The 19914-nt window shown below is 30.7% G+C and overlaps 1 protein-coding gene across 3 annotated transcripts in view; it reads right to left on the minus strand.

Moving 5' to 3' along the window:
* Nucleotides 1-19914, minus strand: part of LOC129910893 (formin-J) — a 110014-nt gene that overhangs the window by 4177 nt on the left and 85923 nt on the right. For all 3 annotated transcript variants that reach the window (XM_055988488.1, XM_055988486.1, XM_055988487.1), the window contains exons 5-16: nucleotides 19389-19422; nucleotides 11952-12099; nucleotides 10998-11834; nucleotides 10595-10656; nucleotides 10345-10533; nucleotides 10180-10280; nucleotides 9871-10120; nucleotides 9679-9805; nucleotides 9351-9603; nucleotides 694-990; nucleotides 213-381; nucleotides 15-148 (exon numbers count right to left, since the gene is read on the minus strand). In XM_055988488.1, coding sequence (XP_055844463.1) covers nucleotides 15-148; nucleotides 213-381; nucleotides 694-990; nucleotides 9351-9603; nucleotides 9679-9805; nucleotides 9871-10120; nucleotides 10180-10280; nucleotides 10345-10533; nucleotides 10595-10656; nucleotides 10998-11834; nucleotides 11952-12099; nucleotides 19389-19422 — 2601 coding nt within the window. The remainder of the gene's footprint in view (nucleotides 1-14; nucleotides 149-212; nucleotides 382-693; nucleotides 991-9350; nucleotides 9604-9678; nucleotides 9806-9870; nucleotides 10121-10179; nucleotides 10281-10344; nucleotides 10534-10594; nucleotides 10657-10997; nucleotides 11835-11951; nucleotides 12100-19388; nucleotides 19423-19914) is intronic.

Below are 19914 nucleotides of genomic sequence, written 5' to 3' on the forward strand. Positions count from 1 at the left end.
ATTAGTTTTAGTACCTGAATCGTTTTCAAGCGAACGCCGGCCATTGCTAACAAGACGCCGTTTCCGTTTATATTCCTCATTTTGTTTCTCATCGTTTTCATTTGACTGCAACCACGATTCTATTTTTTGCCTCCATTCGCGTGATATTCTGGAATTATTGATAATTTTTTTAAAAACTTATAATAAACGGTTATAAGATAGTTCCTAATTACCTTGGTTTATTATCATCGCTTGCAGCAGTAGCGGCAGGTGGTGGTTTGGTTTCAGCCATTGGTGATGGTGAATTGGCTCTTTCACGGTCAGCACCGAAATCGATGTTCAAAAGTTCCGGACGTTTTCTACTCGCACTTCCTGATCTTGCTTTTCTGGCCCATGAACGATCTGAAAATGGAGTCGTTTTTTTTATTTAATTTAAAATTTTAAGTCGGGACTTATATTTTAAACAAATAATAATGAAAAGTGGGTATTTACAATTTATGAACTGATAAACATAAAAATTCATCTTCTAAACACAACTATACTAAATCTGTGTTCACAAGAAATTTCTTACGTTTTATTTTTTTTTGTTCGTTTTAGTTGCAAATTATAAAAGTTAAATTTAATTATCTAAAAATTATAATAAAATTAGAAAAAAAATTAAAATATTGTATCATCTCATGCAAAAGATATGAACAATTTTTGTTTAAAATTTACCTAAACTTCCATATGCAGAGGCTTTTCTTTCTCTACTACCATTATCTTGTCCAGATGCTCGAAGGAATTTCATTAAATCATCATCTTCTTCTAAAACTCGACTTCTACGTCTGCGCAAACTGCCATTTGGTGTTATATCTGGTGAGATTCCATCTTCTCGCCAAGAATTACAATCAATTCCCGTGTTGAATGATCCCATTCTTCGTCGCGAAAACGCTGGACTTGACCGTGGATCGAATGATGGATCAAGTAGTAAGGGATTTTCCGGATCAGAAACTGGTGTTCCACATTGAGATACTGGAAAAATAAATTTATGAAATTAGACAATAATGTAAGCTTCATACAAGTTTGGGAATGATATATCAAAGGGCAGGTAAAGTTGAAAAGTTTCGTATAGGTATATGTAATAATTTTAACAGAGGGGGAGTGGGTGTTAGAAGTTTATGAACTGAAATATTTATTTTCGTGAAACCGAATTATTTGGCACGTGGCTTCGGAGTATTTTTAAAGTTCTATACAAAAAATGTTTAGGTCCGTCAAGATAGCACCCACACCCCCAAATTTCCAAAATCTGAGTATGCAATAATTTGTTGCTAATTTGTTGCTAATTAGTTGCTCTAATCCCGAATTTGTTGCTCCACCCCTTCCCCCTCAAAATTGATGGAAAAGGTGTGGGTGCTATCTTGACGTCAAGATAGCACCCACACCCATTAAAATCTCAACATTTAAAAAAACTGAGTACGCAATAATTTGTTGCTAATTTGTTGCTAATTAGTTGCTCTAATCCCGAATTTGTTGCTCCAAGATTTGACCTTGAAATGCACTTCAACAGTTTTCTCAAAAAAGCTAAATTCCCTAAAAATGAACGCACAGCGACAAAAAAGGTGTCAAATTAAAGGGCTTCTCAACACCTTTTCAAAAAGGTCTCATTCAACTTTTAAACCCATCTCCTTCATGTCCAAAATGCATTGTGGAACTTGTGGAACATATCAAAACGTCAAGATAGCACCCACACCAAGAAAAACTTACAAATTTAAAAAAATAAGTATGCAATAATTTGTTGCTAATTTGTTGCTAATTAGTTGCTCTAATCTCGAATTTGTTGCTCCACCCCTTCCCCCTTAAAATTGATAGAAAGGGTGTGGGTGCTATCTTGACGTCAAGATAGCACCCACACCCCCTAATTTCAAAAATCTGAGTATGCAGAATCTTAGGGATAATTTGTTGCTAATTAGTTGCTCTAATCTTGAATTTGTTGCTCCATGATTTGACCATCAAATCGACTGCAACAGATGCAATTTTTGTGGAGACTTTTTATATATAATTTTTTTCAAAAAACTAAAAATGCCAAATTAAAAACATGATTTCATGCACTGCAAAAAGTAACTTTAAAATTTTCCATCGCTTTTCATTCCAGCCTTAAAGTTCAAAAACTAGTCAACTCTCACCCCTAAAAGCGGTGTGGGTGCTATCTTGACGTCAAGATAGCACCCACACCCCCAAATTTCCAAAATCTGAGTATGCAGAATTTTAGTGTTAATTTGTTGCTAATTAGTTGCTCTAATCTTGAATTTGTTGCTCCATGATTTGACCATAAAATCGGCTGCAACAGATGCAGTTTTGTGGAGACTTTTTATCTATGATCTTTTTTAAAAAACTAAAGATGCCAAATAATAAACATGATGTGATACTCTGCAAAAAGTTACATTAAAACTTTAAATCGCAATCCATTCCGGTATTATAGGCCAAAAACTAGTTTTTGATGACGTCACTTCGACAAAAAAAAGTAGCACCTCAACGAATTAAATCCAAAAATCTGAAAAATCAGAAATTTGATTCTCCTGTGATGTTTAGATCTAATTTAGATACTAAATTTTTCCATTACGTACCTATATAGGTAGGTCCTACCTAACTAACAAAAATATATCACATCCATAATACCTATGTATAAATTTCAAAAATCTGAGTAGGTATACCTACCTACAGATATTACTTGCTACAACCAATAACCACTTAAGGCGAAAAAGAAAACAAAAATTAGGTCTAACTATAATGCTCCGCATTTTTAAATGTGCCGCAAAAACAGCCCAATCTTTTCTTAATTCGATGTAGATGGTTTTAATTTATCATAGTTAAAAAATTAGGAAGAAGAGACTTTTAATTGGAAAGCATCATTAGCGCACTCAAAAATTTTTGGCTTTACTCACTAAGTTCCTAAAGGCCTCAATCCCACATTTGACCCCTCTTATATTGCCCAATGTTTTCAAAATTGAAATTGAATTTTAAAAATTAAGCACTCAGTTGTTTTAAACAAAGGAATATGATAACAATAAGCATTATTGTTACAATTTCTTGAATTTTTAAAAACTTGTACAAATTGTGAATAGTGTGGGTATTTGTATCCTAAAATTTTTATGCATTTTTCCGTCGGCTAATTTTATCTATATATAGCCTTAATTTTGGAGAGATGCATTTCACATTCATTTAATTTCATTTACTACCACTATTACATTTCTAAAACCCTCAACGCTCTTCATCCAATTTTTTTTAAACAAACAAAATAAAAATTTATCTACCTATACTAAATAAAAAAAATCACACATTGATTTTCTTAAGAATAATCGCGTGTGTATACGTTGATTTTAATTTCATTTACTACCACTATTACATTTCTAAAACCCTCAACGCTCTTCATCCTATTTTTTTTAAACAAACAAAATAAAAATTTATCTACCTATACTAAATAAAAAAAATCACACATTGATTTTCTTAAGAATAATCGCGTGTGTATACGTTGATTTTAATTTTGGCTCCGCCCTCGACGGCTACTTTGATGAAAATACACTATCCAAATCAGCAATACCTACACGCCTACACCCTGAAATGTTTCTTTCTTTAGTGCCTTAGTCGGTTTCAGAACTGCTCTGAGGTAAGTATGATTTGCGTTCTCTCGAGTCAAAAATATTATGACTAAGGTATATACATACATATACACATAGATATAGCTCGTAGGGTCTTTCTTAATTTCATGTGGATTTTAAATGTTGATATTAGTATGAAAGTTTTTTTTTCTTTACTTTACGATAAAAATCGTTGCATACCTTAAGGGAAACAGTAAGAAAGTAAGTATTTTAAGCCCTGATTTTTAAATCGTTAGTTAGACTATGAGAAAAATAAATTTCATTATAAAAAGATGGGTGGCATAACAGCTAACATAAATTTTCTTTATTTTTTAAACTTGGTTTTCTTTTGTTTGATATTGTAAGAACTATGAAATTATACAGTCTATCTAAAAAATTATCTTGAGTGAAAGGGTGATTTTTTTTAAATGGTAGGTATCATAACTAATTCATTTTCTCATGGAAATTCCGAATAAAGTAAGTCTATACATTTTTTTTCATGTGATAGGGTGTTTTTTTAGGTCTATAGAGAAAATGTGGGTTTATTTGAAAAAATGAGTAATAATAGTGGTATTCTATTGAAATTCAGCAATTATGGTACTTTTCAGATTGGAAACAATAAACTATAGTTCCTATAATAATAGGTAAAAAGGGTGTTTTTTTTTTGTAGTGAAAACAAAATTGATGGGCTACCCTAATGAAATTTGGTAAAAACCTTGTATTAGCTATATAAAGCAATACTAAAGAGTTTTAGTAAGTATAAAAAAAAATTGAGTGTGAAAGGGTGTTTTTTGCAAATAGACAGTAATTGGTCCCAAAAAGCCAATGAACCGTGTATAACGTCTAAGAACTTACCTAAGTACCTAGATAGTAGGTATAAACGTTCAATTTGTCATCGAAACAAAAAGTAAATGAATCATTGGCACATTTTATTATCTCTTCGAAAAAACTCCCTTTGACCAAATTTTTTTTTATAAAAACACCATATTTTGTACTCAGTTTTTTTTTCAAACATACCTAGTACCTATGTACCTAATATGACAACAATAAGCATTTGTGGTTACAATATCTTGATTCTCCTAGAAAAACCTTTAAAATCTCGTACAAATTGCTTACATTTGTTTACATGTTGATGTTTTTTTTCGCAGGCTCATTTAAACTTCACAGTCCTTTTCATTTACTGCCTTTCTTACAGCTTATGACCTCAAGGCTTTTCATTCAATCAGGTCGTGATTTACTTTTTTTTAACAAACAAAATAAATTTTTAACTACCTATTCGAAATAAAAAAAAATCAAACTCGCTTCGAGAGTAATCCTCTGCTTTTATGAAAATAAAAGATACCTACCAGTAACAGTAATTACATCTAAATCTACAACTGTGAAATGATTTTTTTTAAGTCGGTTTCCAACCTCTATGAAGGTAAAAATATTCATGTTCTTTACCAACGGATGAAATGCATTTTTGCACTTAACACTTTTTCTATATAAATATTGTGAAGCTTAATACTGAGTTACCCCCAAAATTAACTTACAAACAAATGTTTTAATCATTTTTGAATTTGATTTGACTTTAACTACAATCTGCCGGCTTTCCACAACTTGACGAGGTGGCCGAGTGGTTATGGCGTTCTATAGCTAATACAAGGTTTTTACCAAATTTCATTAGGGTAGCCCATCAATTTTGTTTTCACTACAAAAAAAAAACACCCTTTGTACCTATTATTATAGGAACTATAGTTTATTGTTTCCAATCTGAAAAGTACCATAATTGCTGAATTTCCATAGAATACCACTATTATTACTCATTTTTTCAAATAAACCCACATTTTCTCTATAGACCTAAAAAAACACCCTATCACATGAAAAAAAATGTATAGACTTACTTTATTCGGAATTTCCATGAGAAAATGAATTAGTTATGATACCTACCATTTAAAAAAAATCACCCTTTCACTCAAGATAATTTTTTAGATAGACTGTATAATTTCATAGTTCTTACAATATCAAACAAAAGAAAACCAAGTTTAAAAAATAAAGAAAATTTATTTTAGCTGTTATGCCACCCATCTTTTTATAATGAAATTTATTTTTCTCATAGTCTAACTAACGATTTAAAAATCAGGGCTTAAAATACTTACTTTCTTACTGTTTCCCTTAAGGTATGCAACGATTTTTATCGTAAAGTAAAGAAAAAAAAAACTTTCATACTAATATCAACATTTAAAATCCACATGAAATTAAGAAAGACCCTACGAGCTATATCTATGTGTATATGTATGTATATACCTTAGTCATAATATTTTTGACTCGAGAGAACGCAAATCATACTTACCTCAGAGCAGTTCTGAAACCGACTAAGGCACTAAAGAAAGAAACATTTCAGGGTGTAGGCGTGTAGGTATTGCTGATTTGGATAGTGTATTTTCATCAAAGTAGCCGTCGAGGGCGGAGCCAAAATTAAAATCAACGTATACACACGCGATTATTCTTAAGAAAATCAATGTGTGATTTTTTTTATTTAGTATAGGTAGATAAATTTTTATTTTGTTTGTTTAAAAAAAATAGGTAGGGATCTGATTGGATGAAGAGCGTTGAGGGTTTTAGAAATGTAATAGTGGTAGTAAATGAAATTAAATGAATGTGAAATGCATCTCTCCAAAATTAAGGCTATATATAGATAAAATTAGCAGACGGAAAAATGCATAAAAATTTTAGGATACAAATACCCACACTATTCACAATTTGTACAAGTTTTTAAAAATTCAAGAAATTGTAACAATAATGCTTATTGTTATCATATTCCTTTGTTTAAAACAACTGAGTGCTTAATTTTTAAAATTCAATTTCAATTTTGAAAACATTGGGCAATATAAGAGGGGTCAAATGTGGGATTGAGGCCTTTAGGAACTTAGTGAGTAAAGCCAAAAATTTTTGAGTGCGCTAATGATGCTTTCCAATTAAAAGTCTCTTCTTCCTAATTTTTTAACTATGATAAATTAAAACCATCTACATCGAATTAAGAAAAGATTGGGCTGTTTTTGCGGCACATTTAAAAATGCGGAGCATTATAGTTAGACCTAATTTTTGTTTTCTTTTTCGCCTTAAGTGGTTATTGGTTGTAGCAAGTAATATCTGTAGGTAGGTATACCTACTCAGATTTTTGAAATTTATACATAGGTATTATGGATGTGATATATTTTTGTTAGTTAGGTAGGACCTACCTATATAGGTACGTAATGGAAAAATTTAGTATCTAAATTAGATCTAAACATCACAGGAGAATCAAATTTCTGATTTTTCAGATTTTTGGATTTAATTCGTTGAGGTGCTACTTTTTTTTGTCGAAGTGACGTCATCAAAAACTAGTTTTTGGCCTATAATACCGGAATGGATTGCGATTTAAAGTTTTAATGTAACTTTTTGCAGAGTATCACATCATGTTTATTATTTGGCATCTTTAGTTTTTTAAAAAAGATCATAGATAAAAAGTCTCCACAAAACTGCATCTGTTGCAGCCGATTTTATGGTCAAATCATGGAGCAACAAATTCAAGATTAGAGCAACTAATTAGCAACAAATTAACACTAAAATTCTGCATACTCAGATTTTGGAAATTTGGGGGTGTGGGTGCTATCTTGACGTCAAGATAGCACCCACACCGCTTTTAGGGGTGAGAGTTGACTAGTTTTTGAACTTTAAGGCTGGAATGAAAAGCGATGGAAAATTTTAAAGTTACTTTTTGCAGTGCATGAAATCATGTTTTTAATTTGGCATTTTTAGTTTTTTGAAAAAAATTATATATAAAAAGTCTCCACAAAAATTGCATCTGTTGCAGTCGATTTGATGGTCAAATCATGGAGCAACAAATTCAAGATTAGAGCAACTAATTAGCAACAAATTATCCCTAAGATTCTGCATACTCAGATTTTTGAAATTAGGGGGTGTGGGTGCTATCTTGACGTCAAGATAGCACCCACACCCTTTCTATCAATTTTAAGGGGGAAGGGGTGGAGCAACAAATTCGAGATTAGAGCAACTAATTAGCAACAAATTAGCAACAAATTATTGCATACTTATTTTTTTAAATTTGTAAGTTTTTCTTGGTGTGGGTGCTATCTTGACGTTTTGATATGTTCCACAAGTTCCACAATGCATTTTGGACATGAAGGAGATGGGTTTAAAAGTTGAATGAGACCTTTTTGAAAAGGTGTTGAGAAGCCCTTTAATTTGACACCTTTTTTGTCGCTGTGCGTTCATTTTTAGGGAATTTAGCTTTTTTGAGAAAACTGTTGAAGTGCATTTCAAGGTCAAATCTTGGAGCAACAAATTCGGGATTAGAGCAACTAATTAGCAACAAATTAGCAACAAATTATTGCGTACTCAGTTTTTTTAAATGTTGAGATTTTAATGGGTGTGGGTGCTATCTTGACGTCAAGATAGCACCCACACCTTTTCCATCAATTTTGAGGGGGAAGGGGTGGAGCAACAAATTCGGGATTAGAGCAACTAATTAGCAACAAATTAGCAACAAATTATTGCATACTCAGATTTTGGAAATTTGGGGGTGTGGGTGCTATCTTGACGGACCTAAAATGTTTTTGTACATATGTAACTGTTTCCGAAATCATCGAAGTCAATTTAAAAATATAATTTCTGATCCAGTCAACTAAGGGAAAATAAATCCAAAACACATTTCGAGCCCTTCCCGTCAAATTATCGTAAAAGAGAAGGGCTTAGGTTCCTTTTTTTTGGTATTTCGTAAATATTTCGAAAACTGGGCGAATTCTGAAAAAAAAAACATGTGCCGCTAAATTAGAGCATAATTGGTGGCAAAATAGTAACACTAGTCTGCAAAAACAAAATTTTATTTTGCCGTTCAAATAATTTTCTGATATTATAAAGGATTAAATATTTCTGAATATATTTTTGATTTCGAAAAAAATCTATCACGTCCAAATTTTTGTAAATTCATTAAAAAAAATATTAATAATTTCGAAAAAAAGATCTCTTTAACGTTTTAAAAAATGAAATTAAATTAGTCCGGTAAATTGTATTGATATTACCTGTCATATGATATCAAATTCGTCGTCTCATTTTTAATGATTTTTGAGTCTTTGTTTAAAAAACAAACAGTGGATGATTGACGTTAATAAACAATTGGTTTGGATCATAATGGAATACGTATAATTTCAAGATTTGTAAGGCAATAAACGATGTTACGAAAACCTCATTCAGAGGCTTGAAAACGAAACTAGTCCTTCTAGGAGCCAAAAAGGCTTTTTTTTTTTAACAAAACAGCGATTTTAAAAAATACAATAAATTAAATTAAAGAATGAAGCTCTTTTTCGAAACACTAGAAATACATAATTTAACTCATCACTCTATTTTTGGTATCAAATATTTTTGTATGTCTCAAAAAACTGATCTCAAATAAAAAACTTAATTCCAACCAAAATAAATATTTTAACGTAATATTTTTGTTTCTTGAATCCCAAAACGAAGTCACAAAAGTACTGGCTATAACCTCTAAAATTTTGAAACATAATTCCTTATTCCTTATTTGCAAGGCCGAACGAAAACATTCAATGCGGATAACAACACAGGTTTTTTTTAAAAGAAAATAAAAATATTACGTACTCGCCCCAGTGAATAATTCATTTAATTAACTTGCGGGCCGTGTAGCCAATGTTCTGCCACCTTCCAACAAGTATTTCGCGATAAGCCTAAGAATAAGTAAATAGAAATCAATTGTCTTACATTGTCTAGCTCTCCTAGCAAGTTGTTCTTCTCTTTGTTTTCTTCGTAATGTAGCTTGCTCCTCTTGCTGTTGTCGCCGTTCATTTTCTTTCACAGCCTGTTTGAATTTATCGGCGAGATTTTGGAATATCTTAAAGCACTCTTCTAATTTAAATGAAGCTGGATCCTCACAGAAATACTCAGCTAATTTTAATCTCACGCAATCAACTTCTTTCATTCCACGTTGTAAAATAGTAACCTCATTTTCAGCATTCTTAAAAAATAAAAATTATAACAAAATATTTAACTATGCTATTTTAACTCATGTATTCTGAAAAAAAAAACTTACTCTCAAGAACTCTGTCATTTGTTCTTTGATATCAATATCTGTTGTTGGCAGTTCAACTTGTCTTTTGATTTTCTTAATTCGAACATCCAATGCATTGATTTCATAATTTATTTGATCTGATGTTGTCCTATAAAATAAATCAATACAAAATTTAATAAATATCGATCTTCTTGTGAAAAAATTAGTACATACTTGGAGGCATTCTCCAGCATTGTTAACTGATCTGGGAAATTCAAGAGTTCCGGATTTTGTTTTTCCATTTCCATTGCAACAAAATGCATAAGATTTATACCAGGCTTATTAGCTCGAATATCTGTGAGCTTTTGCAATGATGACAGCTTCACTCCCGCTGCATTACCAGCATAGCCTCCGGAATTAAGAAAATTACCAGCCAAAACAACCATATAGAGAACTTCTTGCAACATTTTGTTGTTCATTAGATCTGTAAAAGAAAAATCAAAATTAAGGAAAAGTTGGGGTTTACAGTACAAATATTCTTACCATCGCCAGCAAATATCATTGCATTGATATAAGGATCTAAATAAGTGACATTTGCAGCGAATTCCTCCTTCAGAAGCATACTTTCTATTCGAAGTTTGTAGCTGATAGAAAACATTGAATAAAGTTAAGAATCTTTTTAAATACAAAAAAGTAAAATCAACTTACTTTGGTACTTCGAGCAGTTGCAATATGAATTTCTCTGCATTACCTAGTCGATTTTTATCGCCATTATAAGATTTAAGCATGTCCAATTCATCGAACTCAGGAAGAATCTTAAGAAGACCCCGAAGCTTTTCAGCTCCAATAGCATTGTGTTCTCCGTTTCTAATAAGTTCAATGATGTCTTCGTTTGATCTATAGAATTGAGGAATGAAATTATGCACTGGACAAGGCGAGAGATTTTGTCATAACTTACGTTCTAAACTGCTTGAGGAATATGTTGACATTGAGACTTCTTTTGCCATCCAGCAGCGTTATCTATAAAATTAATGGAAATTAGTAAAATTTAGAAGAAAACTTGAAAACAATTTTATGATTTTAAGGTTCAAATAAAGAAAATATAACGTTAAACATTACGTAACGCAACGTAACGTAACAAGCTAAGTAATACATAACGTAATTTCTTACATTAAAATTTCAAGTTAGAAGAAAACTTGAAAACAATTTTATGATTTTTAAGCTCAAATAAAGAAAACGTAACGTAAAATGTTACGTAACGCAACGTAACATAACATAAAATGAAACGTAATGCATTACGTAATACGTAACGTAATTTCTTTAATTAGAATTTCAAGTCCTGCTACATTTTCTAAACTTACCTCACTATTTTCTTTTTTCGACTTTCGATCCAGAGTATCAGTTCCCGAATCCCTTCCCAACTTTGGTGAGCCCTGAGCACTTGTTGATTGCAAGCAAAACAATCCTTCTAATTTTGTCCAATCGAGCTGATGATTAAAACTGACAGTTGCCCAAATATTTTGCTTCCCGATAACTTTATTTTGTGGAATTTTATTCCAATTTATTGTTTTCATTTTGGCCTTTGGTGCAGGGGTTTCCTGTTGTGGTAATAGCACAGACGTTTCATTGAATCCCATATCCGGTGTTGTGGACCTTAGCCGGTTGTCTGCGGAATTATTTGACAAAAGATTCGAAGCAGGTGGCGGTGGGACGGGAGGTCCTGGTATACGACTGCACCCAGGAGGTGGTGGTGGAGGTGGCACCCCATTACCACCACCACCGCCACCAAACGCAGGAATTGGTGGAGGAGGTGGTGGCGGTGGTGCTGCCACTGGAGGCGGTCCTCCACCTCCACGTCCAGTTGTGGGGGAGAGTGGTGAATTTGAAAGAGAGTGTGTTGTTGCTGCCGCCGCTGGTGGTGGTGGTGTCACCTGAAAACTACTCGGCATTAGTGGGGCCGATGATTGTTTTCTACTCGGACTCGTTGCTTCGCCACGACAATGTGGACATGTGAATTTTTGTACACTGGGTGAACGCAACAATCGCACAGAGTCTTCATGATTCTCGAGGAGGGTTGCCCGATGGACTAGTTTTTCAGTTGTATCCCAAATAATATCACTAACCGCCTCTTTGGGTTCTATTCGCAGCAAATGCTGCAGTATACTGAGAAATGGTATCTCCTGAGGTGTGTCAGCTACCTGTTTAGTTAAAAAAAAAAAAAAATTAATAAAAAAACAATTAATGAATTGTTGTAATTAATAAAAAAAAGATTTATATACTCGTATGTGACGGAAAAGCTATATAAATTTACATACCTGTCCTAAAATGGCGGAGAAAACATCAAGATGGGAGTTTAAATTTATTCCATTCGGCCCCTGTAGACTTTGTGCTTCGTCGCATTCTCGTTGTTCGTCGAATACGTCCAATTGCACAATGATATCACCCACACTTTGAGCGACTTTTCTGCAATTTAATTAATAATACAAAAAATTATTAATACTCGATTAGAAAAGAAAATAATTTATTGAAAAAAAAAAAAAAAAAATTGCTATAAAAGGAAATAGTCGGCACAAGTCAATTTAATTCTTGCATATTAATTAAAGAAGGCAAATGAATTGAAGTTTGTTTTAATATTCTAAAATGCAATTCAAAATATATTCTTAAGGTCTAATTTTGCAATCAATCAAAGTAAAGGCGACAGCTTTTGATTGAAAATTCAGTAAAACTAACTGATCAGACAGATGTTTTTCAACTTAAATTCAATCATCCTTTCAGTTTCCATTTTTTTTTTTTTTGATAAAAGCTAAACTACATTCAGCCCTATCGTCAGTTTCACTTGAACAAGACTCCACCTTCCACCCGGAAAAAATTGAATTTCACTTTTCCCCTATTTGTATGAGTTTCGGTAAAAATTTGTTCACATTCGGAATATTTCCTGCACTTTAAACATTTTAGTAAGCTGCCTTCTGACTTACATTTTGGTGGCGAACAAGTTTAGTGGAAAATGTAAATTCCTTTCGGGAATAGCTATTAAAATTCCGGACTCACCTAATTTTATTCAGAAGAATTTTTCGACAAAATTTAAAGAACGGGCTCTAGCATGCATACAAAACCAAGGATAACACTCCTAAAAATTTAAACCTTAACAAAGTATCTACCATTAGTATTAATAGAGAAATCAGCGTTAACTTTAAACAAGGTACCTTACAGTAAGAGTTTTCTTAAATCATGGGCAGAGGCTTACAGTAGAACATTTTTTCATAGAATATGCTCAAGAACCACCTCTTAAATGTTTCTTATCTATCTACAGCATACCCTGTATAATTTAATGGTGGTCATTGGGGCGTATGTGTAACATTTCTTTCTATAGAAAAACTTAAGTAGATAGTTAGTATCACTGAACCATTTGTGTGATCATTTTTTTATGTTCATATCTTACATATTATTATGTGTTTAAAACATTCAGTCAGACTCGTGCGAGAATACTTTGGTTTCTAATATGTGTATTAGGGTGGGTCAAAAAAATCGATATTCTTTTTTTCAATTTGTACTCCGAAAAATCAATTGCTAGACACCTCTAGAATATACACACCAAATATGAGCTCTTTATATTAATGCAGAGGTCTTCCGCTTCGCAATTTTCCATTTTTACATCAAGCTTCTACTTAAAAAAAATTAGTTTTTTATTAATTGACTTTTTAGCTAATTTTTTTTACATATTTTTGTAGAAAATTAAACGCTCTACAAAAAGGCCTTATACACTTTTTTTAATTATCTAACCGTTAAGTAGACATTTGAGGTCCATAAATCGAGAAAATCTTTAGAAATTCGTTTTTTGTTCTTAATTTTGTAACAAATTGAAAAATTTTAATAATCAAATGCGCATGACATATTCTTGTAGGAAACAGATTGCTCCACAAAAAAGGTCTTGTTAACTTTATTCATTAATCTAACCATTCTAAAGATATTCGAGGTTAAAGTTAAAAAAAATTATAAAAACAATTTTTACTTTTAAAAATTTTCCAATTCACTGAAACTTCATTATTTTCAAATTAACAAGATGTATTCTTGTAGGGGCTTAAATTCCTTGGCATCAAATTGCTTGCTTTAACTACTGTTTTGAAGATATTCGTATCCAAACCAATGGCCACTGATTTCAATATAGTTTTCTTATGACCCATATGCATTGCGAATTGCGATTATTATTAAGCACCTAGAATTTAATCAGATTATCATAAAACAATGTCTTAAATTTTTTTCATTTGTTAAAATTGATGAGTGGAACGAATTTCACAAAAAAGATGCCTCCTACATGACCTCTCAATAATCAGTATCTTAAATTTATACTGAATCATATTGTTCCTACAGAATAAACAAACCTTGGCCCTTAGTTCGCTACATTGCCAAGTTTTTGAACCTACGTAAAAAGCCCTATGACATTGATTGTGAAAAGGAAATATAAATATAATATATTTCTAGGGAATTATCACAAACAAAAGCAATCAAAACATTAGACTAGAAGATCTCAAACACCTTGATGGTCTTAAATCATATATGTACAAATTTCTACAAATAAAACAATCTTACAATCTCTTTTGTTTCAAAGTTGTTGGTTTAATGAAAAATTGCCCGATGACAGGTTAAATTATTTAAACAAAAATCAAATAAATTTAAATAAATCAAAACACCTCTAAATGCCCATGTTAATAAAATAATAATAATTATGCATAATCGAATTCACAAGAACAACACAAAATTATTTATGCATAAAACAAGATTTTTTTTACTATATAACCACATTTAAGACCACCACCATATCAGCGATTAAGTTTGACCTAAAATTAGGTGTATGCCGCCGCGAAACACGGAAGCATTAGTACAAAGAGTTAATATCTCCAACAACATGCAAATGAACTATTTATGACCCGATTCTTATCTTTTTTTTAGATTTGAACAAATAAAGAGAATAACTCCAGCAATGCAGTAAATTTAATGGGGAACACCTTAAAATCAATAATATACAAATAACTATAGTGTCACTGCCCGCCGCTGTCGTCGTTGTCGCCTTCCGAAAAAAAAAAAAAAATACTTTATGACGAAGTCAGAAGTTAAAAAAAAATTAAAGAAAAAATAATTCACGTGAAATCTTTCCAAAAATCCACTCACTTCAGATTTTCTATCAATCCAAAATTTAGAATTCCACTATTTCTCAAGGAACAACAAAACGATACACAGCCAAATGGTTGTTGTCGTAATTCGTCCACGGTCACAGGTCACGGATGCTGAGGCACGAATCCTATGACGTAGATTGTCCGGCTTGATGTCGAAAAACAGCGGCGACGACAATGATGGCACCAATTTTACAACATATTCACAACCCCAAATTTGAGTATTAATAAAGTAATTTGCTCAAAACACTGCGAGATATAACGACGTTTTAATCCAAGTTCCGATATTTCGAATTAAATACAAGAAATCCTTTTAGGCTTATTTAACTTTAAACTTTTTTTCACGGTCAAATGTGTTATGTAAAGTTATAGTGTGTGTTGGCTGTTTTTCTTGTTGTTTGTTTGTGGTTCTTCTTCTGTTGCACGAAATTTCGGAAGGACTATACATAAAAACACAACCGAAAGGACGTTGAGCTTGTTCCCAAATAGCAAATAAAAAAAAAATAACGCTACAAGCCTTATTCGCTTTAAGCTGACATGTGCTGAGAATGTCATACATACATAGATAACTTATGCGGTATGCACGTGGTGCGTGCGCACGTATTTTTTTTTTTATTTCTGATTGTTATTCAATATTGAAAGCTTTTAAAGTTTTTTTTTTTTAAGGAAGTTGAAAGGACTTTGAGCTTTTAGAGTACCTACACGTGGTGATGCCACATCCTGTTGGGTATTCTTATACTCGTGTTGGAAAAAAAACATTGGTAACAGTTGAACCACGTTTTGATCTAACAATTATACATACAAAATGTATCAACAAAAATATAAACAAAAGTTCTAAATAACAATTTAGTTATGTTAACAAAAATCCAATAGATAAATTATTAACAATTATGATGCTTATATTGTTTTTTATTATCTAAATATAAACAAATAAACATGTCATATAGTTGTTTTGATAAAATTGATCACACACACATAAATTAAAAATTTAAGTCCATAATCTTTTTGAAATTGCTTCTATATGTTAGCTACGCGGTTAATGTTTTACATGCCATTTTGTTGTCAGTTTTATTCTAATTAACTGTCAATAATTCAATCGGATTTGTGAAGTCAAGATATAAAAATAATATGATTAACATTCAATTACTATAAATTTTATTCTTATTTAATAATAATTTTTGGAATATTTGTTTTTCTAAAAAAAAAAAAACACAAAACAAACAACCAAGCTTACATAATAATGTTAATGATTTAACAAAACATTAACATTTTAGCTTGTTAAACAAACAAAAACAGGTTAAATAAAAAAAAAAAATTGTAGTCATGCATATTTATATCAGCAAGCACGCTTATCACAAATTTGTCAGAAGCAAATACAATTAATTTATTCAATTCTTTATAAATGAATTATTTAGTTAAACTAATATTTTTTTTAAACACAAGGTATTGAATAAAAATAGAACTTTTATTTGCTGTTTATATAAAAGGGTTGTTGAAAAATGGCAGTAAAATACAATAGTTAATTTTTTTATCATTTTGGTTATGCTTAATAAGTTTTTTTTTTTATAAATACATTTTTGTTTTGTTCTTTTTGTTTTCAGTGGCAACTTTCACAACTTTAGTGTAGCAAAAAATACTATGCGTAATTCAAAGTGTTTTGCATATAATACAAAACAAGAAGTTATGAGGTACTATCGAATTTTAAATCTATCAATTGTTATGGTGATTTAACCTTGAAAAAAAGTACACAAGGACCAGAACTTCATAAGTGAAACTTTAACTGACTATAACATATTGTAATATTATCACAAATTTGTTCACAAATTTTCTAAAAAAAATACTTAAAATAAAAAAAAATTATTAAAAAACAACGGCAACACTTACAGTTTTGATTGATACTTTTTTCAAAAGCTAGAATTATAAACTTAATATTAATTTTAAAATGAAGTTATTTTAATCAATTCTTTTTGTAATAAACGAGTGATTCCGATAAAGAAAGTATTTTGTCTATTTTTCAATTTTCTCAAAAAGTAGAAGGCATAGGAACATTATGATTTTCATGATTTGATAAGAAATCAATTAAAACAGTTTACTTTGTCGATCAATTTCGTATTGAAGTCCACAGTCTTTGTGAAACTTGTACTCAATGTGCTTTTTAAACTTTTTTTACACAAGTTTTGACTTTGAAATCGGGTATTTCAAAAACAATTGATTAAAATAACTTTATTTTAAAATTAATAATAAGTTTATAATTCTAGCTTTTGAAAAAAGTATCAATCAAAACTGTAAGTGTTGCCGTTGTTTTTTAATAATTTTTTTAATTTTAAGTATTTTTTTTTAGAAAATTGCCCCTCCCGCCAAACGGGGGGACATTGACCCCCCCTCCCATAGTAAACAATGATTGTATTTAACTCCTGTACAAAATCTCATTATCAGTTCTTGGTGCTTAAGTTATCGTACTTTCCCCTCAAATGTTTCTGTTTTACTTGAGTAAAACTAAAAATGCGAAAAAAAGATAGATTAAAATGGGCATACTTCGGTTAATTTTCAATGAAAAAATTTATTGAGCACAGCATTTTGAAGGAAATTTAATCTTCTTTTTTTCTTTGGAGCAATGTTTATGTCTATCTCAACCCAAAAAAAATGTACAACTAAAAAAAACAAAAAAACTCAAAAAATCGATTTTTTTGATATTTTTTTATGATTGTTTCGATTATTGTGGTATGGAAATTTTTTTTTTTTTTCAATTTTTAAAAAACATTATTCCAATAGGAAATTTAATTCTCTACAAAAAGTTTTACATGCAATATATCAAAATTTTGCTTGGTTTACTACGTATGTATATCGAAAAAACCAAAAAGGATGGATTTTGCACCCCTATCTTCAGTTTCCACGCTCTCATTTAATAGCACTCCGCGGTTTTATCTTCTTTTATAACCCATTCAACGCTTCCTGCAATAAAAACCCGTGAACGTCTTAGTTCCTTTCGAAACTACATAATCAATAGCCTATTAAATAGTAATACAATTTTTGAAAAAATTACGCCAAATTGAGCTTTGTTAGGTACTACAGGGGTCCAAGATTTAAGGCCCCATACAGAATTTCGAATGACCACTTGAATAATGCTCACAGTTACAGGCAAAAACAAACTGATTTTTGTTTTTGACCAGCAGTTATATTTGTTTTATAATTTCTTTGTAGTTTAACTTAAAGGGACACTGTTGCGTATACGTAATTTTTTTTTAATGAAAATCTTTAAAACCAAAAAATCAGGCTGTTGGGCTTTGTCCATAATTCTCTTTCTTTTAAATGGTTTAGTACAGTCCAATTAGCTTTTTACATCACAAAAATTATCAGCAGGACATTCTTGAAGTCCTTGAAGTGTAAAAATATAAATTGTTGTATTATCAATCAAAATCATCAAAACTTCCAAAATGTTTGGCCTTTGGATAGAAAAGTAAAAAATTTGGTTTTCGTCTGCACATCCGGATGGATGAATTTTCTTGAAATTTGGTATACTTAGATCATTTTTAAGTTATTTCCAAGATCTTTTTTTTTTATTTTTCTAATACCTTGTCTTAAACGCATTTTCAGAAGTCGTGCATTTTATCTCTTCTACAAAAGGCAAAGTCTTAATTTTTATGTAGGTATCACTTATTTTTTTTTCCTTTTTGCGAAAAAAAACTCAAATAATTTTAGGAAAGTAAATTAACGTTTCAAAATAAGAAGAACAATGACAATTTTTGCACATAAAATCTTGGTTGAAAATAAATTTTAGGACAACCGTTAGACAAAAAATAGGTTGTAAAGAAAGACCCATTTAAAGGAAATATCCCCCAAACATATAAAAACAGTTAGAACAGAAAAATGAAGCCAAGGTGAGAAAATATCCTCATAATTTGTTCATATAGCGTTGACTGTGTGACACCCTGTATATTTGAGGAAAAGATAAAGTACACTTTTTTTTAAAATTATCAAAATTATATATTTTTCATTTTCGCTATATTAACATTTTAAAATAAAAATTTTGATCATAGAGGATTTTAAAAACGAAATTTTAAAAACCCGAATTTTGACTTAACATTATTTTGTGGTTAAATTTTAATGCCCCAAAGCTTTTATTTAAACAGCTGTTGCTTTGTATTCAAAAGATATTAGAAAAAAGTAAATTTATTAAATCTAAATTTATCAAACATACTACCCCAATTCTAATTGCCACTCTAAAAAAATGATAGGTACAGATGTTTTTTGCTCGTTCTTAAAAGTTGCTTCATAAAACATTTAACAAAAAAAAAGTATATTAAATGTACCTAATCAACCGAACCACACTGTGTCGGTTGCAAATACCAATGTATGAAATGTAACAAGCTTGTTAAAATTTTTCAAACTCCGCCTTCTGAATTAATATTAACTACCATTTAAGCTTAATCTAAAAAGATATTGTCTTAAGTTTATTTTTTTTTAAGTAAAGCTAATTAAATGCAAATTAATCAAAATTGGAAAGATTAGGTATTGCATTTTTTTTATGAAAACACACAAGGTGTGTTTTGTTAGATTTTTTTGTTTCACAAATTTTCAACTTACCTTAAATTGTTAAGGAGTGGTAACACCTTTAGACCTGGGGAGTAAAAAAATATAATATTAATGTTTTTTTTTTATGTTTTTGAACAAGAAAAAATGCAAAAATTCGGAAAATGTAAGAAACTATCACATTCTACTGATACTAATAATGAAGACGTCCATGACTTCCAAATCCTTAATAAAGTCAAATGATGCAATAATAACTGTTCTGTTTTAATGAAATCAATCCTAGATAATAGGAATAAGATGATTTTATCAATTGTTATTATAACTTACCTAATCTAAAGGACATAAATATTTGCAAAAACCTTATATTAACTCCCTTAAACCCAACTAAAAAATAAATTAGGACAATCATTCTAGTTAACAAGAATTCTTCCAATTGCTTAAAAAATCTACTACAAAAAATGACAACTGTGTTGGGAAAACTAAACATTGCCAAGCCCAAAAAACCTTGAAATTAATATCTTCAATGCCAAATACTGTCCCAGAAAAAAAAAAAAAATCACGGCGCCCAGGAGTATAGGTA

The sequence above is a fragment of the Episyrphus balteatus genome, chromosome 2, assembly GCF_945859705.1.
Source record: "Episyrphus balteatus chromosome 2, idEpiBalt1.1, whole genome shotgun sequence".
Lineage (NCBI taxonomy): Eukaryota > Metazoa > Arthropoda > Insecta > Diptera > Syrphidae > Episyrphus > Episyrphus balteatus.